The following is a 23,244-nucleotide window of genomic DNA, read 5'->3' on the forward strand; positions in this document are numbered from 1 at the left end:
TCCAAACTTTCATTTAACTTGCATGAAGGGAGATGGGGAAAAGGGAAGGAAGGGTCCAACAATTAGCTTGTTTCAAACCAAATTTCTTCAGCCAGGGAGGCAAATTCCTGAAAGAAATTTACATGTAGATTTATGGACACATGAGCACTGCTGAGACTACTGACTCACTTCTAGTCTTAAGGAAATCCAACCATCCAAGGACCAATGTAAATGTCCTCTTGTGCTGACAGGGTTCAGTTACTGCCGCTTGGCATCATTTGGTAACAACCCTCATGGGAAAGTCTTCGCTGGATACAGGGTGGAGTTGGGGAAAGCATGAATAGGTGGAATACAGAAACAAGACCCCTTTTGTGGGACTGGGCTACTCAGTGTCTGCAATGACTTTCTGAAAGCTGAAATTCTCTTCTGGGCTCTGGGACCTGGCAGCACAGAGGCCTTGAAGCTGCTGTTTAGCAAGACCAAAGACTTCCAGAATCTTTCTACTAACCCACCCTCTCCAGGGTGGCACTTTTTCCTTTTTATCTGACAAACTTCTTTTAAGTTTGGTAAAAAGGTAAGAAAGAGGGGAATGGAATCAACATTTAACAGGAATCTAGAACAGTTAGGAAGAACTTCAGACGATCAAGTTAAAAGGTCAAGCTGTTGAATGTAGCTCTGTAGCTTACCAAATATAAAAAGGCATCAGTAATAACTTACTTAATCCATCATTCTAAAATGACAGGTGAAAAAGAATTATCTTAAAACCCAGTGATTTTAAAAGAATGATAAAATTAGAGCTAGCAGGGAATTTTTGGATGGAAAGCTTTTCATGGCACAATACTGCTGTGGATTGGTTGAAAACTGGACACTAAAAATGGATATATTCTCTTAACACTTCAAATGTATATACTGAGACATTCCACAGCCAGTAAACGGAGAAGACAAACCAGGAGAGATACACCCTGCACACACATTTCTGAAGTCTCATTTCCATAACTCTTTGTTTATTTGGAGAAACTCAAGCCAATCTAGAGGGTTTCTTTGATTAAAATTTTCTTGAATTTTTAAGTGATACCACAATATAGACAAAAAGGAGTCCAGAAAGTCAGGAGCGTGGTGCTATAACGTCATTAGTTGGTCCAGACACAAAGATTTGGATTTCCGTCTCTCACGTCCTAAACAGATACACAGGTGGCAAATATATATGGCACTCTTCTCTTTCTTGAGGGACGAAACAAGGACCTTTTCTTCCTACAGTCTTTTTACACATAATACATTGATTAACATTTATTTTGTAATTCTTCACTCCTTCTGACAGTTTTCAATCAAATGAGAGATGATGTTAGGCCATGGAGAATGTACTCACACATTTGCCTCCTGTCTTGCCTCCCTTGCACAAATAGATCCAAATTTGGCTAATTATCCTGCACTCCTCTTTGCTGAACATGTTTGTTCTTTTGTAATGTCCCTTCTTTTTGCAAAATTGGATTTGTTTGGTTTTTTTCTTCGGCTTGCTGCAACTTGAACTGATTCTAACTCTCTAGATTTCTTTCTTTTTACTGTAGCGATAGGGAAATCTGTCTCTATCCTTATAATACAGTCCAGAGATTTGGACAGAACTAAAAAAAAATATACAACCTTGATAATCATGTGGGTTTTTTTTGAAATGTGAACCAACAGAATTTAGAAACTGCTAGTCTGGACCTTCTGCAGTTCCACTGAACATGTCTAAACTGTTTATACATATTTCACATTTCTGAGGCTTTCTTCCCTACTATACAAACCAGATCAGCTGTATGAACCAGGTCATTCTCCAAAATCCGGAGAGTATAAGACAGTATATTCAGAGATGTGCCAACAAATGGTGTGTGCCTGTACCAGCTATTTCCGTGTGGGTTCTGAGAAAGAACACTTTTGTAAGAAACAACTCTTTACCGTTAATCAAACCAGAATGTTTCGTTCCTTAAAGGAAGGAACTCAGCCCGTTCCAAATAGCAAACTCCTGTTACTCTACAATGGCCACTTACGATTCTTAGAAATCTGAAGGACTGAATCAACAGAAAACAATACCTGCCGGGGTGATTTTTTTTCTTCACAGTTTTCCCCATCTCCTTGTTTCTGCTGAACAGATGTGACCCGTAAGTGCGCTACTAACAATGTTGTGTTTGGCTTTGACAGTGGTTTTATGCAGGGAGTGTTTGCAGAGGCAAGCCGTGCTCTTACTGACAGCACGCATCGCCTGAAAGCTCTTGGCTCGCTGACAGACCAGCTTTTGTGGATTTTTCTGTAGAAGTTTAGGATGTTATCGTTATCCTCTGCCGGTTATCTATGCCCGTAGTTTTGCAAGTGCCTCCCTAGTTGACAAGGCAGCACCTCGGACTGAACTGTGTCACCGCTCTCTACGACTACCTGAAAGGAGATTGCAGTGAGCTGGGGGCCAGTCTCTCCTACCGTGCCTGTAAGTGAGAGGACAGGAGGAAATGGCCTTAAACTGAGACGGGGTAGATTCAGGTTAGGTACTAGAAAAAAATTTTTCACTGTTAGGGGGTCAGGCACTGGAACAGCTTGCCCAGGGAAGCGGTGGAGTCACCATCCCTGGAGGAGTCTAAGAGGCGCCTGGATCTGGCCGCGGGGTGACACGGCTTAGTGGTTTAGGGGTTACAGTGGTGGTGCTGGGTGAAGGGTTGGACTGGACGGTCCTCGAGGTCTGTTCGAAAAGCGACGATTCCATGCCGCCAGCAGGGCATTCTGCCCCGCGCAAACACGGTGCCAGGCTGCGAACCGGGGGTGCTGCTACACCTGCTGCGCCGGCATCACCCGGCAGACCTCCGGGAGGGCGGGCGCGCCCACCGGCCCTTCTCCCCCGGCTCCCCGCGGGCCCGGGGCTGGGAGGGCTCCCAGGGGCTGGGAGGGCTCCAGGGACTGATGGCTGAGGGCTCCCGGCACCTCCCGCCAGGGGCGGGGCGGCCTCACGGCGCAGGGGCGGGGCGGGTCACGCGGGCGCGCGGCGGCCCCGCCCCGGCTCCGGCGGCAGCGGCAGCGGCGGCGGCGGCGGCGGCGCGCGGCGGGTGCACCTGGCGCCCTCCTCGGGGCTCCGCGTCGCCGGGACAACCGGGAGCGCCGCCGCCGCGCCTCTGCCATGGTGAGGAGCCCCGGCACGGCCCCAACGCCGGGCCCCGGCGGGGCTGGCCCGGCCCGGCACGGCCGCCTCGGGGCACCCGGGGCCGGGAGCGAGCGCCGGCCGGGCCGTGCGGGGCGGCCCCGGGGCCGGGCGGCGCCGCCCGAGGGGAGGGTGGCGGCCCGGGGAGCGCGGGGCGCGGGCGCCGTGCGGGTGCGGATGCGGCGCTGGGCGTGCGGGCCGGAGCGGGGCTGTGCCCGCGGGGGCTGTGCCCACCCCCACTGTGGCGGTGGGGAAAGCAGAGCGTCTGCCTGCCCGTCTGTCTGTCTGTCAGTCATTCAGTCAGTCCGAGGCAGGTGGGGCCGCGCTGCCCCTCGCCGTGGCAGTGGTGAGGTGTGACGGGCGCCTTCGCCTCCTCCCTGTGCGGCGCCGGAGCAGCCATGGCCGGGCTCTGCCTGGCGTGCGGAGCGGGTCAGGTGTGGCGGGGCGCGGTGTCCCCCCCCGGAGATGGCACGGGAGGGGTGGTGTGTGTGCGTGTGGGTGTGCGAAGCGGCTGGGCAGTGATGGAGGTGTGCCGTGCCCCTTGTGAAGTAGGGAGGGATCGAAGGCGTGTGTCGGTGCACAGGGCAGGGGCGGGATGTCACGGTGTGGGCGCGCTGAGCTGTATGCTTGTACATGTGCCTTGAGCCAGGGTGGGGCCTGGGGTGTTTGTATGTAGCAGATACACAGTCGAACATGAGCGTAATTGTTGTGCCTCTGTCAGCGCGTGTGTGTCTGCTGCTGTTTGGGCTTCGGATATGTGCGTGTTTGTGTTTTAGCGGGGATGTGACATTGTGTGCCAGGGCCATGACATGGCATCGTGTATGTGTGTAGTTGTGTCTGCACGCTGCTGTCTGGAATGGGCTTGTGCCTGCGTGTATATATAGTGAATATTGGGTGTGGCATAATCTGTGGGTATTTTTAAAGGCATGTATGCTATGGGTGTGGCAAGGATTATCTGTACTTTTATATGTACGTAGCAGATTAAGGGTATGGTATTCTGTGTGTATGGAGTAGCAGTGGCTTGTATGTGTGAGTGTGTATAGCTGTGATGCTTTGATGTGTGTGCACAGATGCAGTTACGGCAGATTTGTGGTGCGTGTGTTGTGGGCACAAGGTTTGTTGCACCTGTATGTAGGGATGGCGTGACATGGAGCACACGTGTGTGCAGGGTGCAGTGAAGGAGGGAGAGAGTGGTTGTGGTTTGCTCTGCGGGGAAAACATGTGCGGATGTGATATAGAACGTGTATGCAGCGAGAGGCAGGGGAGAGATGCATCAGGATGTTTGTGCAAGGGAGATGACAAGGCATGTAAGGGGGAGTGTGTGGGGACAGGCACAGCGTGTTCGGAAAGGTATGATTGGTATGATCCCTGTCTTCAATTATAACTTAATTGTCTGATGCCTTATTGTTTTACAGTGATAGAGTAGTAGATGAACGAAGGCAGCTCAGATGCTGGCCTTTCACACTTGGTGAAATGCATAATAATTATTTTAAGGCAGAAAATCACTTTATGTATATATTTATGTGTGTGTAATGGTAGTAAGTTTCCTGTATCAAGTTCTGGGGAGAGGGAGGGAGTGCTCAACCTCACAAAGGGAAGAACCATATTCCTGTGGTGGTGCAACCTATTCCTTTGCATGAAGGCTCATTCATGAACCTTCTCTTTCTGTCTCTACGCTTTGCCTTCTTTATTTCCCAATTCTAGCCTATATGTTTTGAACCTGAACAAAGCAACTTTGAAAGCTAAGATGTGAGATGGAATAAAAATATGAATAGACTGTGTGCTTGCAGTAGGCTTCTTTGTAGAATCATGTTGGGTTTGGTTTGCAAAGGTTTTAGGATGCATCTGTTGCTACAAGGAGGAGTAAACATAAGGAAATGAGATTGTGGATGGTGCAGTATTGGTGAAGTGATTATGATGTGACTTAATGACATGCTGCTTTGTATCAGTACTCTGACACATCTTGTTCCACATTTGAGAAGATGCAGTATCTTAAAAGTCAGTTGAGTAAAATGGATTTATCTCATGTTTTAAACTTAAGAAAGGTTACAGACTGAAAAAACAACTAACCAAATGTCTACAAACTGTGCCAGGGGAGGTTCAGGTTGGGCATCAGGAAGAATTTCTTCACTTAAAGGCTTGTCAAGCACTGGAATGAGCTGCCGAGGGAGTTGCCACCCCTGGAAGTGTTCAAGAAACTACTGGACATGGCACTTGATGCTCTGGCTTAGTTGACGTGGTGATGTTTGGTCAAAGGTTGGACTCCATGAAGTTACAGGTGTTTTCCAACCTTAATGACTCTGTGATTCTATAAGTAAATATTTTCCGTTTACCAAACCCCAGACATGAAGTTTTCCTTTGTGGTCCATTTTGACATTGCCAATTAGATACCTTTAGCAGTCTAAACTCAGCAGACATGGAATCTGCAAAGCAGCAACTGAATTGTTGCTGTGGCTGCACAGGTGAAATCTCAGAAATTATACCAGATAAGCCTCACTACTGTGCAGATTCTTATATTGGGCAGCTCCTTGCACTTGGCAGCTGATAAGAAAAGGATGAAACAGCACCGGTTTTGTTACTCTTTTCATATTTTTCAAGCATTTTATTATTTATGTATCCCTGCTTATACTTGAATTGCTCTGTCTTATGGGACAGCTTATTACTCCTGTTCAGGTTGTTCTTTCCCTCTTAATTCTTCATTGCTTCATGGAATTAATTTTGAGCCAGACTTTTTAGTACAGAGAATATCAGTGCTCCTAAAGATCAGAAGGACTATTAGCTCAGTGCTTGCTTATTTTGACAACACACTGGAACATTTAGTCATCTTAATTAAAATTAGGGATAACATGGGGCTAGCAGATGTGCAAAGTTTAAAATAAAAGTCAGGTTTCACTGAAGCATGGCAACTATTTTTAGGTTAGTGTAGAAAAGTAGTACTAATCTTGGCCCTGTGACAATATTGATCTGAATCCCAGCAGAAGGCTACACATTAACAGTAATTCAGCTGTTTTGTCAATAAGAAGTCAGAATATCTGCATTAATTTCATGTAAATTGTTATCAACTCGTGTGGTAATTCTGGTAGGCTCTCTACTAAATTAGAAATGTACATAAATGGGATATGCTAAGTAGGACAAAACCAGATGAAATTTTGACACCAAAGAGTTCTCCCTCGAACTAGTTTAAACAACAGCCACAACGTTCACTTGCATTCTTTCTAATAATCTTTTTAGGAGGGTGATCCATATTCTCCATAGATTTCTTTTTTCTTCCTCACAGCCCCCCATATGTTTTAGCACAATGCAAGAACTTTTACGATTTCTGATCATACTTGACTGTGCATTTTGGATGACTTGATTTGAATGCGATAGGATTGGAGTCCATCTGTCTGCCTAAGTTTTTACAAAACAGCTTTCCCACTTGAACTTTTAACACAGAGTAGGGTATTCTAATTGTTTGTAAAGCTTCTGAGAAGGAAGATTGTAAACACAGAGTAACTTCTAAATTGGGAAAAACCAGATTTGCATTCTATAAATCGCAGGAAACCTTTATGTGTTGGTACAACAGAAAAATGTATGCATAAAGCATTAAAAGAGTATAACGATGGACCTAAAATTCACAGCATACTGGTATCTCCTCTGTCAATTCAATTTTTTTTTTTTTCTGGATCAAGAATTTACTTGTATGTCTCTCAAAATTTAACCTAGTTGTTCTTGAGATTGAAGAACAAGTAGTTTGTGAAGATTAGACTTTTTTTCTCCACCTAATTTTTCCAAAAATGTACTGTACTATGAATGTCTGAAAATCTGTCTCTATAGTGTCATTCTACAAGACTGTGGGAAACCAAATGGCTTATTTTTGTGATTCCCTTTGAGTCATGTAATGGTGGAAGCTGCCTTAGGTTCTGTTTTGGCATATCTGTGTACAGTCTCAAAGGGTGGTCAAAGTACCTTTCTCAGGTGTTTTGAGCTTGGGCTTTTGCAACTTAAATTTGAGTGTCTGATACTTTAGGAGGGATTTGTTATTTACCTGGTCAAGGAAAAGAAAGCACAGAATCTGTAAGTTGCTTAATTTTTGCTGTCTCAAATGACCTCCCTTCTATTCCCAACCAAAACAAAACCCACCCAGACAAAATTACAGTATGAATTTAAGTGTTGAAATGGATTAAAATAATTTTTGTTGGGTACTGAGAGGCAATGGAAATGCAACAAGAGTTGGTACCAGGACACCTCAGCTGACATAACCAACTATAGATGGTTTCTTGAGGGATTCCCTCTAGGTTTTCATCTTCGTGTTGGAGGAACCACTGTACTCCTGCTAGAGGAGGACTGGAAATATGCCCTTTTCTGGACTTGCACATTTATGACTTTTTGGAACTATGAACTGCTGCTGTGTAGCCCACATGAAAGTACTTAAAATTTGGTATCAGGCTGTAGCACTTAAAATATTGGCCAAACTTCACGGTATACTCTCTTTTTTTATCCCAGTGTTTTCCTATGTTCTCCTTGGTAGGCAGAAGGAAACACTAAATTTGGGTTTCATTGGATTTGATTGCTGTTCAACTGGTTACCCAGTATGTTCTGTAAATTTAAATCAAGGAGACAAGAACATCATCAAATCTGTGTAAATGTGAAACTCTACCAGTATGTCAAGTTCGTCTGTTTTCAGAGGTTGAAACTGAGGTCAGAGCTTCCCAGAGAAAAGTCATTTCCATATCTTGGCTTGATGTTACATAGTAGTAATCTAAATATTAAGAGACAAAATGTCTAAATGTGCTTGTAGATTATAACTGTTTTCAGAGCTACTTCTAGAACAAAAGCATCGAGGTCATTTTACTTCTGCAGAAATTCAAGAACCATATGTTTTGGCAAATACTGAGAACTGAGTGAATGTCCAGTTTCTCTTCTAATCTCAACCTATTACCTTTCTTGGAACAGTTTGAAAAAGATGTTTTGGAAATGCTAGTATGATGCTATTTCCTTTGAAGTCAATTGTAATTACTGCTTGTAATCATGAAGAGGTACCTAATTTTCTCTCTTATACCTGAAAGCTTTTATTAATTATGCATTACATATATGGAAGCTTGTATTAATTATGCACTACCTATATAGTGTGTGTAGTCACAATGTAGATTTTGTCATCTCTTTTTTTAATGGTTTGTTCTCTAGGGAGATTGCCTTGCAGAGAAGATTTACTCTTCATAGTAAAAATTTCACGCTCAGTACTAAGGAAGAAACCTCAGTTTTGACATAGTGTTTATGAGGCAGATCAAGCATTGCCTTGAAATGGTTTTGTAGAAGCTATAGAGTTATTTCTGTAATGAACTATACCTTTAATGTCTCAAATATATTTTTGAAGAGCAGCTGTGTGTGTGTATGTGTGGATATTGGTAGTCAAGATTTCTGTTTCACAGGTGCTTAGAAGAAGGGATTCTACTTCAACCATTCAGTCAGTACTTAAGCTGTAATTTCATTTACAGTTTGAGCTAAGTACAATAATAAGAATTGCCTTTCTGGGTGTGGGATTGCGTGACTGGAGGGAGGGCTCTGTCAGTTCAAATTAGAACGGTGCAAACTCCTGGGGAAACAGACCTGCAGAAGAATCTCTGTGTGAACACTCCGGGAGGATTTCAGGTCTCTGTTGTCGTGCCATCAGCCTGTTAGTTTGTATGTTGATATTGGAGACTGGGAATAAAACTTAGCCATATGTATGTCAGTAAAAACAGCTACATGAAGAAGTGGTGATTCAGAGGACTTTTGAAAGATGTTCTCCTAAGGGCTCTGATGAATCTGTGATGTGGATTAAATTTGGATAGCTGAGTCTGAATGGCTATCCCTAACCAAATATTGCTGCATTAAAATGAGAGGACTCTTAACTTTTCTCTCAGACTGATTTTTTTGTTTGTTTGCTTTTTCAGAAACATATCATGCTCTGAATGCTTTGAGAATGTGTATTTATAGCATGATTTTACAAGACTGTGTGACACCAAATGGATCATTTTTGTGATTACACAAATTGTAATCACAACACACAGTCCTTGTGGATTTTGTGATGGAAGCTGCCTTACATTCTGTTTCAGTGTGTCTGTGTAGGGTCTCAAAGTTACTGGAGTGGTCAAAGGAAAGTACCTTTCTCAGGTGTTTTGAACTTAGGCTTTTGCAAATTCCATTTGAGACTCTGCTTGATGCTTGAGGAGGAATTTTTCATTTACCTGGTCAAGAAATACAGAATCTGTACGATGCATAATCAGCCTTGTGATGGGCTACAGGGAACAAATGCTTCTTCTATTTGATTTTAATTTTCTGCCACAGGCCTGATGGTGTCCAGGCCCATAAAGTAGATGATATGAGTTTCCCCATGTTCCACTTTAAAGTAATTTGTAGATTGGGCTGTTAATTGAATGCTGCGTTTTTTAATTTTTTTTTCAGGAAAGATGTCTAAATGCATCATCATGTACTGTTTCCATTTGGAAGGGAATAACCTTAAAAGAGGAGTAACGGATAATTATTTGAAAAAGGAAATATTCAGTCATTACTTTACTTTTTTTTTAAGAAAGCAAACTGAAGAAAAGATTTGCCAATCAGTATGTGACTAACAGATGATGAGGGTAGAACTTCGTCAGACCTGTTTTTTCAGCTGTCTCTCTCAAAGAAAATATGGGGATACAATTAACAGCTTTTTCCAAATCTTGTAGTGTTCAAACGTTAGTTACTGGATTTATTTTTTTTTTCTTTCCTGATCGGAAGCAGTCTCTAGTCATGGAAGATTAGGTGAGGAGTAGTTTATTTTTCCACGTGGTTCAAGTTTGTTTTGCCATTTCCAGTAGTGGTTAGAACAAGATGCCTCGAAAGGCAAAGTGTGAGCTTGGTGGATCATAACCTGAATGAAAGGTTAGTTTTCCATGTAGCTCCTATCTCAGAGCAATGTGGGGAAGCAGAGCTTGCAAACCTTTTTTTGCAAAGACTACTGCAATACCAGTTTCTTTTGGTGAGGTATTGGATTGAACATAATGTTTTCTGTCATGCAGGCTACTGAACATTAGCTACATGATAGCAAGTATTGATAAAATGTTATATTTCAACTGAATTTTAAGCCTGCAGATAATTAGGTCAATCACTAATTCTGCAAACGATTGGATTTCCCCTTCAGAATTTTTAACATGCGAAAGTAGGAACCATCACACTTGAGTGAGAGGATTGCTGTCTCTTTGGTGACTTAGTAGGAAACGAGGCTGAGTTGTGCAGGTCAGGCAAACACCTTACTACCTTGACTGCTTGCAGGAGTGAAGCCCTGCTCTTTAAAATGCTGGATTGGTGATTTCCAAATATGTTGTTGGCAATAGGTGACCAGCCTTCTGAAAAACACACAGGAAAGGGTGGTGTGAGCTAATTGATCAACTGAGGACAAGCTGATGTGCTTGAGACAGTAGGAAAGGCAACCTCCAAGCACCTCCTGCTCTGCACTAGGAGGCAGTTGAGTTGGGACAGCCAAAGGCCTCAAGGTAGAGTTGTGCAGCTGTGGACATCAGCTCACAAATGACCTTGATCTGTCACCCAGTGAGAGCAGGGCCTTGCAGAGCCAGGCTGATGCCCTCCAGCAAAATGTGAATGATGTGATATGAATACCAGGGCTGGCAAAACAAGGATGATGCCTCTTCTGGAAGAAAATCAAGCAGCAAAGTGGGCAGTGTGGCCAGCTGCCTCTGTCTGGAAGGTTTTATTATATTGGGCAGCACTTATTCTGGGGGAAACTTTAAAAGCATTATGGCCCTTATAAGCAGCCCTAAGTAATTGGAAGGCATTATGGAAAGACAGAGAGATGTTCTCAGGTGTATTTGATCTTGTTCGCTTAAGGTGAGCCTTAATTGTTTAAGATGACTAGCACAATAAGAACAGAAGTATTTGATAGGAGGTGTTGCTTTTGATCAGTCAGTTTGTCACAGCGTTGGAAGAGAAAATATCCCAAGGAAAGACCAGTGCTAAAGATCCATTGGGTATCTGGCAGCAAGGAGGGAGCTGTCAGTCTACTAAAAACCATGCCCTGGGCTCTAGTAGAGAGTGTCCAAAGGGAGAAAAAAAGGTTAGTGACCAAAACAGACCAGGATGGGTGGGATTTTGAAGTGCATGAAATCAAAGCCAGAGCAGGGTGAGCAGCTGGAGCACAGGAATGAGAGCCTGGAGGGCACAGAATGTCTGTGTGTTGAAATAAAAGACTTTGCCTGTCTGTCTCTGCTGTAGACAAGTTTGGTTCAAGGTGTATCGCATTTCAAGGTTCACTTTGGCGTGTCAAAATTTTTATTGATTGTACAGAAAGCTTTCCCAAGGTTTCTAATTTAGCACCAGTGCTGTGCCATCAGCTGTTGTGTCTTCCATATCACTTATTTCAGTTCTGTTGGCAATGCATATCCTGTCTAACGCTCCCTTTGTTGCCTGGATACGGTTACGTTTTGCCACTTGCATGGTGTTAAATGATTCTGCCTGTCTGCCTGTCTGATGCATTGATTGTACATTTCTGGAGGAAGCATCAACGAGCAGCAATTCTCTGAGCATTAGAGAAAATTTATGCTATAGTGTAACGTGAGATAATCTGAAATTCATGGTAAAGGAACATTGTTTTCTCTTTTCTTCCCCCTCCTCCATTTTTCTGGTGTGTTTAAATAGAGAGCTTTTTAGGATGCCATTCATTACTTTAACGTGCTCATGTGGAGCTCTGAGTAGCAAAGCTGATCTGCTGCCTTCCCTGCCACTATAGCAGCAGGCAATTTCAGTAGCTCAGTGAAGGGAAAATTGCACAGGCAACAATTAGGCATCTCCACTGAGGAGGAGAGATGTGCAGCAAGCTCCTGGGTTTTTGTGTTTGTCAACAAAAACCTGCACATCAGGGGAACTGAATGAAACTTTAATTTTATTTTGTCAGGATTTTCCTTTGAAACATCTTGTTTTTACCATGCCTATTACTGCACAAATAATACTTAATAAATACTATTCTTACCAGTGAAAACCTGAGAGACTTGATGCTTTATACACATGGCAATATTTACAATTTAACTAGGACATGTGCTCTGTCAACCACAGAAGGGAAATACATGGATTTAAGTCTAACCTACTATCTCCTTTGGTCAAAATGACCCAACATTGGGTTTTTTCCTGACTTGATAAATGCTTCAGCCTTGTTTTCAATATAGATGTCTTCTCTTTTTGCTGATACTCTTCAGAGTCTTTCACACTTCATCTTCCATCTCTCCCAAATCTACTTTTGCCCATAATTCCTTTAGTGTGCTAAAAAGCAAGGCTATTTTTGAGAGTCTGGGTTTTTAATAACTTCTCATTTGAAAAGTTGACAGGTTGAAAGTCCTTATCTACTCTGATTTCAGTGGAAATTAGATACATAAATATCTCTGTGGAACTGAGCCATAATGGATGAGCTGCTAGCAAAACTGTTTCATCTGTAAAGAAAATAGTCCTCTTCAGTAGAGAACTGAATGACAACTGAAATTGCATCCTTAAAAAAACATAAAAACTATCACCAGAATTAATAGTATAAACTTATTTTGATGTTGAAATTACTCTATCAGAAAAGATTTCTTTATATCACTAATTTTCATGGAAACAGGAGACCTCTATCACCAACTGTTAGACCAGAAGAGATTAATATGTGTTGCTTTCAATGGTGGCAAGCTAACTGTGGTGTGACTGAGGAGTCATGTTCTAGGATTAGTGGCAATTAGTATGTTTAATAACATGAAAGGGGAAGGAAAATAGGAAGATTATTCTTTTTGTGTTTGATAGATTTACACAAATGGATACTTTATAATAAAGAAACCTTTAAAAAGTGTAGTTGCTGAAGAAATTTAGTGTATGAAAGTATCAGGTAATTTTCTTGAAAAATACTGCCTTTTTAGCTCATTATAATGAATTTTTCAAAAGAGCAGTGAAGATACTACCAAGAGAGGTCAGTCAATGAATGTAAGAAATGGCTCAAGATTCAAGGAATAAGCAATTAGAATTTTCTCTTATGGGTTTCATCCTGTTTGTTCTCACAGCTCCTTTAGGAATGTAGAGATCTTCTCTATTTCTTCTTATGTTTACATTTTATACATTTTATAGTTAAACCCACACTTTCTAGAGTTTGAGATACCCTGTCATTAACACAATCAAACTTGCTACAAAATGCAAAAGCAAAGAGAGAAGAAATATTCATACTTCTTCAGCAAAGCCTGTGACACTGTCTCCCATAATACACTCCTGGGAAAGCTGGCAGCCCATGTCTTGGACAGGGGCACTCTGTGCTGGGTTAAGAACTGGCTGGAGGGCTGGGCCCAGTCCTGTTTAACATCTTTATTGATGATTTAGATGAGGAGATTGAGTCCAACAGTAGCAAATTTGCAGACAACACCGAGTTGGGAGGGAGTGTCGATCAGCTGGGAGGCAGGAGGAGTCTGCAGAGGGATCTGGATAGGCTGGAGAGTTGGGCTGATTCCAATGGGATGAGGTTCAACAAGGCCAAGTGCCGGGTCCTGCACTTTGGCCACAACAACCCCCTGCAGCGCTACAGGCTGGGGACAGAGTGGCTGGAGAGCAGCCAGGTGGAAAGGGATCTGGGAGTGCTGATCGACAGGAAGCTGAACATGAGCCAGCAGTGTGCCCAGGTGGCCAAGAAGGCCAATGGCATCCTGGCCTGGATCAGGAACAGTGTGGCCAGCAGGAGCAGGGAAGTGATCCTTCCCCTGTACTCAGCGCTGGTGAGGCCACACCTTGAGTATTGTGTTCAGCTCTGGGCCCCTCAGTTCAGGAAAGACATTGAGGTGCCAGAGCAGGTCCAGAGAAGAGCAACCAGACTGGTGAAGGGACTTGAGCACAAGTCCTATGAGGAGAGGCTGAGGGAGCTGGGATTGTTTAATCTGGAGAAGAGGAGGCTCAGGTGTGACCTCATCACTCTCTACAACTACCTGAGAGGAGGTTGTAGCCAGGTGGAGGTCGGTCTCTTCTCTCAGGCAATTGGCAGTAGGGCAAGAGGGCGTGAGCTTGAGCTCTGCCAGGGGAGGTTTAAGTTGGATATTAGAAAGAAGTTCTTTACAGAGAGAGTGATCAGGCATTGGAATGGCCTGCCCAGAGAGGTGGTGGATTCACCATCCCTGGAGGTTTTTAAGACAAGGCTGGATGTGGCACTGAGTGCCATGATCTAGTAATCACAGTGGGGTTGGATCAAGGGTTGGACTTGATGATCTCGGAGGTCTCTTCCAACCCAGTTAATTCTATGATTCTATGATTCTGCTACATTCAGGGTATTCTTAATTGCTGTTTTGGATTATTGTGTACAGGTATTTTGAGGGCATGTCATTGTCAGTACTGTCTGTAACTGAAGAAAAATAAATCATATTTGACAAGAATACTAGAATATTTTTTACAGTGATTGAACACTTCCTTGAGTGATTGTTTTTGGTGGATTTTTTTTTTAATAGAAAACTAGAGGTTATGTAATAATAATGAAGTAAAAATTGACAGCACTGTTTACTTCAGAGAAGTGATACATGAATGTACTAGGGTATTTGTTTCATTTACCAGAAGTTTTAAATTATCAGGAACTGTTCAAAGAATAAATATATTATCCTGTTTGCACTCTCTGTCTTTTCTCTCTGCTTGCATGCATTCAAAATCACGTTACAAATGTTCGTCTAGAAGAAGACTACACCAGTTGTCCCTTGTCTGTTCTCTGTTTGGGGGAAACGTATTGAAGAGCCTTTAAAGAAACCCCTCTCTTCCTCTGAGATGCAAATGCAATATGGCTCTAGAGGCTAATAAACTTCCACAGAGTAAAAGAGTAGTATAAAGAGACACTTCCCTTTTTCTAAATGTACTTATTTCATAAAAGTAATCCTTTATGGTACGAGGATCGTAGCTAACATGTACAAGAACACATAAAAGTTACTTGTCTGAGGGAAAACAGCTTTGAATCTGTTTGTGGCCTCATCTGTGACTTGTGCAGTAGGTGCTGTAGTTTGTGGGGCTGGCCACATCACACACTTGCACTATGTAGTAAAAGCTACATTTTTTTTTCCAGTTTTAACTGGGATTCCTAAATGAACCGTATTGGTCAGATATGCTGTCATATAATTAAAATAGTTTGTCTGTCCAACTTGAACTTCAGATTTATCATCTTACATAAAGAATAAGCCTTTTTCCCATAAGAGTTGCCAGTTTGGCTGTATGTTTAGCTTGGGTTGCACGTTTCAGCTTGGCCCCAGTAGAAAAATACTTACTGTTCCCAAAAATCTGTACTATGATTTGTAGCGATTTGGCTCTTTAATGCAGGAGCTGATGAGTAGTTGGAAATACTCTAAAGGCTTGAGCACACATTATAGCTCTTTGTGTTAAATAGTAACTTGCCTCATGCCTTACCAACTTAATGTTCTGTTACCCTCACACAGTGAGTGTATTTATATATATGTCCATGTTAGATATATATGAGAATCTATGGTGTAAAGAAAAACTGGATAATAACAGCTTTTATACAGACAAAGTGAGTGCACACATGTAAACTAGCAGCAGTCCACAAAGTAGCTTTATTTAAAAATATGTACTTATGCATATATGTGGGAAGTATATGCTAGATGATGTAACTTTTGAAGAATTATCTGCAATTGCAAAATAATTAAGTGGATTTTTCGTAGTCTGTGATACTGAATGTTCAGATTCTGAACCAGAATTAATGAGATCTGAGTTCGCTTGTCTGTTTTACTACAAATCTTGTGTGTTCTCCCTGAGGTAACTTTTTTTGCAACTTTTTTTTTAACCTGTAATGCACAAGATCACTTCCTCACTTTGCTTTTTAGTGATCTTAAGTTCTGTGAGAATGGCCTGTGTGTCCCCTTTTTCTGAAGGAGTGCTGCAGTAAATGCAATTAGGCCTATGTTTTGACTATGTTCTTAAAAAAAAATAAATCCCAATTTATGCTGTTGCTTTCAGGCTAGGAGCTGCAAACTGTGAGTAGCATTTAATATTAAAATGGCATGCATGCAGTTAGTTCATAAACCTTAGAGTTGCCAAACTCAGAAGCAGTCAACCAGTTCTAAAAACAGTGTTGATGTACATGGTGTATTTCAGCCTAAAGGCTGAAAATATCAAGAGCAACGGATGTTGGATATAAAGCACAACCAGGGCAAAGCTGAACCTGTGGGTCAGCCATGTGGAACTGCTTAAAGCCAACGCCTCCCTTCTGAAGGAGCTGGAATTGTTCTCTTGACATAGATATGCATGGTTGTTTTATGCTTTGGGTGTCTGTAGTCCTTAGTCTGTGAATAATTGTGCTGCTCCAGTTCCCGGAAAAGGAAGCTCGATTAAACTTGTCAGTCCCATTGAAAGTTGACACTTTAATTGTTCTTAGATATGTGAATAGTTGTGCACCAAGGTAGTGGGTGAAGAAATTAGTGTCAAAATTGAAACAGTAGTATGCAGTTTGACCTGGAATCAGCCTAGGATGTACTGGAAGAGAAGAAGGGTTCTTGACAGCAGCCAGAAGGAAGTTGAAGTTTTCAAATGTGATAGTATTTTTGAGAGAGACATTTTCAAAATTCCCAGATGTGTATTTTCTGCTGTCTCCCTTCTTTTATGAAGACAGAGCCAAGCTTGTATTTGACTTCTTTTTCATTTTTTGCTTTGATGGACCCTTTTTCAGAACCACCTCTTGTTGTGCTTCCTGTTTTCTTGGTTTTTGTTTTTGTTTTCTTTTTTTTTAACCAAGGAACAAAGCAAACAGTTGCCAAATACGTCATGTGTGTGGATGGTAGGATGATCAAGGGATGATACCCTGATGCAGGAACAGCATATTCTTAGTGAAGGGAAAAGATTCCTTCCAGTTCTTTTTCATGTTTCTGTTTTGTTTGGTTTTCATATTTACCTATTAGCTTTCAGAAAACTCATCTATTTGGGTCCTTCTCTCTAGTTTTTGCTTCTGGTGTTTTGTACAGCAAATGGACTCCATAAAGGTCTTTACTTTACATGGGAAGTGGTTGCTTGGGGCTTTGACATCTTCCAGTCTTTGCCATGGTTCCTTAAATACCAATTCACTGTTGTTTTGTTTATTGCTGTGTTCCTCTGTTAAAATGTCTCAAACCTAAATATTTACAGTAAGTTGTAAAGCTGGTCAGCATCTCCTTTTTTTAGTCTTTCTATTTTACTGTTGACTGATCCTTTTCTCCTTTTGTAGAAACGTTTTCCTATACAATCTTAGCTATTGCCTGCTTTTTCCCTGTGGTGTTTTCTTTCAGTCTCTCCATTTTCTTTTTCTTAGGATATATGTTAGTAAAATGAAGTTCTGGATGAGAGGTGTTTTCAGTTTCTCTTGTAGCATGTCTTGACATGCTTCTTTAGTTTATATAGCTGTTGCTGTCCTGTCTGTGGCATTATATTATTTAAATCTATGGATTATTATATTTTATCCATACTAACATACTTGGGCCAAAGTATTTGCACTGTAGGGAGTGGCTTGAATGACTGGAAAGTGTCCAGTTTGTTTTCTGTAATGGGACAGTTTTAGGACTGTGCAACTAACGTGTTTGTATGTGTCTTGCTATTGCTCCAGGTTTCCCTACTGCCTAAAATACTTCTTTGTGGGGTGTAAGTGTGCTTCTGATTGCTTGTTTCATGATTATTAAGTTGCTCCACAATTTTTGTGCAGTTGAATCTTACCACTAGGGAAGAGCAGGTGTATGTGGGAGGTGTGGCCTTGTTTTGAATGTTGAAATAATTTTATAGTATTAACAACTAATATGTTGAAAACTTGACCTTAACAGTAATTTAAAAGCATTAAGCACCTAAATAAATGATGAAAAACCTCTTTAAAACATGTTTTTCTTGTTGGTCTTTAAAATGGTGTTTTTTCTGTCTGTTTCTAGGTTTTCTCAAATAGTGATGAAGCCCTTATTAACAAAAAACTACCCAAAGAACTTCTGTTAAGGTAATTCTACATAATGTATCAAGGAGTAAAAATCTGAGTATTGTACATTACTTATGTGGCTTGCAGGCTCTCAAGTGGTATTCATTCTTTCTTAAATCCTCTTGAAATACATAGCAACATACCTGATTTAGTTCTTGGAATTCTTGAACTTGTTGCCTTGATTTGTTTTAATGTGTTCAAATTATACTATACCATGGAACATGTCATTTAATAGTGATCTTCTCCTTGCATATCAGAGAAAGAACTGAAATATAATGTCCAGAAAACTTTGCTGTACCGAGTAGTGGCCTCTTCCATACCGCATACTACATACTCTTCCTACTTCCATACTACAATGTTTTTTAATCTGTCTGAAGAGCTTATAATTCTTTCTCTAATGTAGCTCACACTCTGTGCAGTGAACTTTATTACAGCAAAATAAAATAGAAATTCCAATTCAAAGCTTCCGAAAAAGTCACCACAGTGAAAAGCACTGTCTGTTACCATTACTGCTACTCCTTCTTATATAAAGCAAAACCACCAGGAGGATCTTTCTTACTGTAGTCATTCAGTTATTCAGAAATTTCATCAGCTTCCTGGTGTGTGAGTAGATCATCTTTGCGAAGTTAGCTGCAACACCAACATGAAAAAGTCCAGCCCATCCTGAGACACACTAATGGATGTCTTCATGCCCTCAGATTGTTGAAAGTTGATTTCAAGAAAAGTATAAACTGCCAGATGTGGAGCTGTTGCTTGATTGCATGTGACCATTCCAGAGCTAGAACTGAACCAGCTTACCACCATCTTCCATACCCACATATAGGTTTTGTTACAGCCCACTGTGTTACACTTTTTAAGGTGAAATAAAAAATAAATTAAATGTTCACTTATAATGGTGCAATTACAGTTTTTAGTGATGGTGTTATTAAAACTGAGCTGATGATTTCTTCTTTAAAAAAAACTCCTGCACCTGGGTAGGAACCAGCACGTGTTGGGGGCTGACCTGCTGGAAAGCAGCTCTGTGGAGAAGGACCTGGGGATCCTGGTGGACAACAAGCTGTCCGTGAGCCAGCAGTGTGCCATGGCGGCCAAGAAAGCCAATGGTATCCTGGGGTACATTAGGAAGAGCATTGCCAGCAGGTCGAGGGAGGTGATCCCGCCCCTCTGCCCAGCCCTGGTGAGGCCACATCAGGAGTGCTGTCTTGTACTGGGCTTTGTTCAGGGCAAGAGAGACATGGAGCTCCTGGAGCAGGTCCAGTGAAGGGCAACAAAGATGATTAAGGGGCTGGAGTATCTCTTTTATGAGGAGAGACTGTGCAGCCTTGAGAAGAGACAACTGACAGGGGACCTCATCAATGTTCATAGGTATCTGAAGGGAGGGTGTCAAGAGGACGGAGCCAGGCTCCTTTTGGTGGTGCCAAGGAATAGGGGAGTAGCCAGTGGGTGGAAACTGAAGCACAGGAAGCTCCATGTGAATATGAGGAAGAACTTCTTTGCTGTGTGGGTGATTGAGCACTGGAACAAATTGCCCAGGGAAGTTGTGGAGTCTCCTTCACTGGAGGTATTCAGGAACCCTCTGAATGCAATCCTGTGCAATGTGCTCTAGGATGACCCTGCTTGACCAAGGAGATTGGGCCAGGTGACCCACTGTGGTTCCTTCCAACCTTATCCATTCTGTGATTTTAAAGAAGTCAGCGGGAAAAGAACCCAGCGTGTACAAGTAATTGGGCAGAACCAGTGGCTTAGCTGTTAGTTTTCATGTTCAAGTTACCTTCTTACAAAGCAACTTGAAGGATATATAGGCTTACCATGGATTTGTCTGCTGAGGAAGTAGTGCAGCTAGTCCCTACTACTACACTAACTGTTGTGGCAGTGTCTGAAGAAGCTTTCTGCATGGTTTAAAAGCCTTCCTGGGGCTGGAGCGACAACATAAAATTTTCCAGGCCAAGCATACACAGAACTGATTCAGCCAACCATCTATTTCTTGTGCTCGTATGTGCTTTTTGCAATTGCACGGTGATTTACTAAAGTAGCATTGCAGCTGTAGCCAGAGGAGTTGATGATCTGAGAAATTGAAGTGGGACAGTCAGCTTTCTCAGTAAAGAACATGATGATCTCACACTGAATGCTGGGACTCGGTCTGCCCTGCCGGAGAGAAATAAAGTGCATGTTTCATTATACCCACAGTTTTGTGCTGACCATCAAGGTTTTGGAATGAGCAGAAAGGGGATGAGTGGGAGAGGTGCTCTGTAAACCTGTTTTTGAGATTGTACTGCTGCAGAGACGAGCTCACAAGGCCAGTGGAAGATCATGTTAGAGAGTGTTATGATGGGAGCTCTTATCCCTGCAGGGTGTAGATACCTAGGTAAATTTTGAGGCACAAACCTGGCTGTCTAAAGCTTTATCAGTGGGGAATTTGTTTTATGTGCCTGCACATAAAGGCTTTTGTAAGACTGAGTCTGAATAGTCTTTGAGCACCTAAAACAGTTTATGCTCGTGCTGCAACATGTTTTAAAATAGTCTTGCCCTATGGTTATGGCAGGAGTGATTAAATATTGCTGCATTGACTGTAATTAATATTCTAATTATGTTTCCTTTATTTACTAAGCAGTCTACCTTTTAATTAAAAGAGTAAACCAGTTGCAGTGGACACATTTTGCTCACAGTGCTGCAACTGAATACTAAATACTGTTGAAAGCGTCATCAAATGCACTTAGTTTGTTGTTTGCTTATATCAGATATGTATGAACACTGTTAGAAAGCACTACAGCCCTTTTAAAAAAAAACCATAATACTGTACATGTGGAAAAAGAGTGGTTAATAACTTGTTATAAATATGTGGAAATTAAATGTAAACACAGTTTCTTCTGTTGCAAGAATTGGTCTTGTTCTCATTTACATCAAGTATTTAAACTTACTATAAACTGAATATAACAAACAATCCCATTTTTTTCTCTAAAAATGAGAAACTTTTTCCTAATGGTACACTTACAAAGTACTACTACTCTAAAATGTATTCATTTGTTGTTATAGTTGTATACTCTAAAGTTGATCAAATTAAGACTTGGTCTTATACTGCAGTTCTTACTCATAATTATTATTATTGTTAATCTAACAATCAGAATTAGATTGGAAGGTTTTCAAGGCAGTGTCGTGTCTTACACATTTCATTTACTACGCTTGTAAGTAGATGGCTGAGACCCTCAGCCTCTCAGGCAAGAAACTCATTGAAAGGATAAGAAACCAGAGATTATTTGTTCCTCCTCAAGTAGACCCAGATAACTGGGCAGAGGAGGAAGGGCATATCTGACTATATGGACAGTGGTGGTTTTGAAGACCCTTCTTGGGAGGGGCCAGTTATGCATTTATGGTAGTAGAATAACTGGAGTGGAGAGAGGGAAGTGTTTAATTTGTAATTTTTTCTGGGTTTTGGACATTTATTTTCATTTGTAATATTAGAGTATTTTTTTTTCCTGTGGAAGAAATAGGCTGCTTCTAAAAATTTTGTGTTGTAGTATTGTTCGAATTAAAGGAGAAATGGTCACCTGTGTTAGCTGTTCCAGTGCTATTAGTTTGCCAGTTGGCAAGGAATGCTCTTTCCCCTCTACTCTTATATATTACAAGAAGAGAAAGGTTGACTAAATACCAAATTGTAGGATGTTTAAGTAAGAATTGTGAGGTGGTACTATAAATCATGTCATTTAGACAAAGTTTTCAGACGATTGTAGTTTTATTTCTTTTTCTTAGCCTGTGTGTTTATGGAAAAAACATCAGTTGAATATACAAGGACATTCGTTGTGATTTTGCATTGGTGACTGAAATTCATAAACCCATATCTATCATCAGAAGAATCAGAAATCAAGTCAGGCTAATACAATTTTAATGATAACTTTTCTAGCAAGATGCCACACCCTTAAAATGGCTCATACACATTTGAAGATGGAGATGCAGCCAGTACTTTTGGCATGTAGAAGGAGAGATAACATTTGTTCGTTTGTATTTTAACTGCTAATGTTCTGCGCTATGTACTGTGTCTTAGTTTACAAACTACTGACTAGTGACTCGAAGAACTGAAAAATATAAACTTTTATCTGGAGTAGGTCTTAGTTGGTAAGAATTTTGTAAGCAGACAAACAATAGATGTGTTTTGAAGGGGGAAAGAAAAAAAAAATCTGTCATCTGGGACATGATTAATTTTCCACACTTCAAGGATTTGTATAATTAAATGGGCGATATTTCACCCTGAGTAGCTGAGGCTGCTGTTCAGTGTTTGACAGTCTCAGGGAAACTTTCCAGTTTTATAATACACATACAATCTTTTATTTTGCTTTTAGACTGTTTTGCATGTCTTCCAAGTCCTATATAGTAGTCGGCCAAGCAATTACAATGTAACTATGTAGAATTGAAACCAGCTAAATTGATACAAGTGTATAAGCTGCAGTCATGCAGATGAGGAACCCAAGTGATCGTGTAGGAGTTGCTTATGAAAGTAAAACTTCTTTTCTGTGTATTTAAGCAAATCTGTGGTTTTTTGTAAAGCGAATTCTAGTAGTGCCTCATACAAGTAATTTTTATCAAGTAAGTCTTTTGATTTAGCTTGCCTGAAATACATCTGTCCAAAGAATCAGTGCAGAGCAGTGCTAATTCACGCTGTTCAACATAGAAAACTCCTTTAGAGGTTTGTTAACTGGAAATATGGAGACTAACGTCGGCAGGAAGCAAGCAGAAGCAACGGGACTGGTGACAGCATAGTATCAAAGCCCGATTCACTTCTATGGAGTCATATATTCCTTTCCAGTGGTCCTTACCTCCAAAACAGTGATCAGAAAATCAACTGAGCAAGGCATCCAAATGAGCCACAGGCATAGACCTATGATAAGGCCTTTGAAAATTAGTTAAATATTTTGATCTTTAGCCAGGGAAACTACAGAATTATAATTGTTTTAGGATTTACTGTATTTTCAGCCTTCAAGGTAGTGTATCTAACTTCCAATATACACTGAGAATGAAACAAGTCACCATTTTCTGATTAATCAGCTTTGGTTAGGAAACATTCCATTTCTTCTGATGATGGAATGGGTTTTAAAACTTTCCAGTGATTTACTTCGTATTCAGGACAGAACTTGGGCTTTGTTTGAGGAAACCAAAGGCTCAGTCAATAGCTCGGTGGTCA

The 23,244-nt window shown here is 41.4% G+C and overlaps 1 protein-coding gene across 2 annotated transcripts in view; it reads left to right on the forward strand.

Annotated features, from left to right (window-relative positions):
* The first annotated feature begins 3,009 nt into the window (after nt 1-3,009).
* Nucleotides 3,010-23,244, forward strand: part of FBXL2 (F-box and leucine rich repeat protein 2) — a 51,839-nt gene continuing 31,604 nt past the window's right edge. For both annotated transcript variants that reach the window (XM_050332061.1, XM_050332071.1), the window contains exons 1-2: nt 3,010-3,121; nt 18,031-18,092. In XM_050332061.1, the coding sequence (XP_050188018.1) occupies nt 3,119-3,121; nt 18,031-18,092 (65 nt within the window). In that variant the 5' untranslated portion in view covers nt 3,010-3,118. The remainder of the gene's footprint in view (nt 3,122-18,030; nt 18,093-23,244) is intronic.

The sequence above is a fragment of the Myiozetetes cayanensis genome, unplaced genomic scaffold, assembly GCF_022539395.1.
Source record: "Myiozetetes cayanensis isolate MyiCay16 unplaced genomic scaffold, myiCay2020 scf1, whole genome shotgun sequence".
Lineage (NCBI taxonomy): Eukaryota > Metazoa > Chordata > Aves > Passeriformes > Tyrannidae > Myiozetetes > Myiozetetes cayanensis.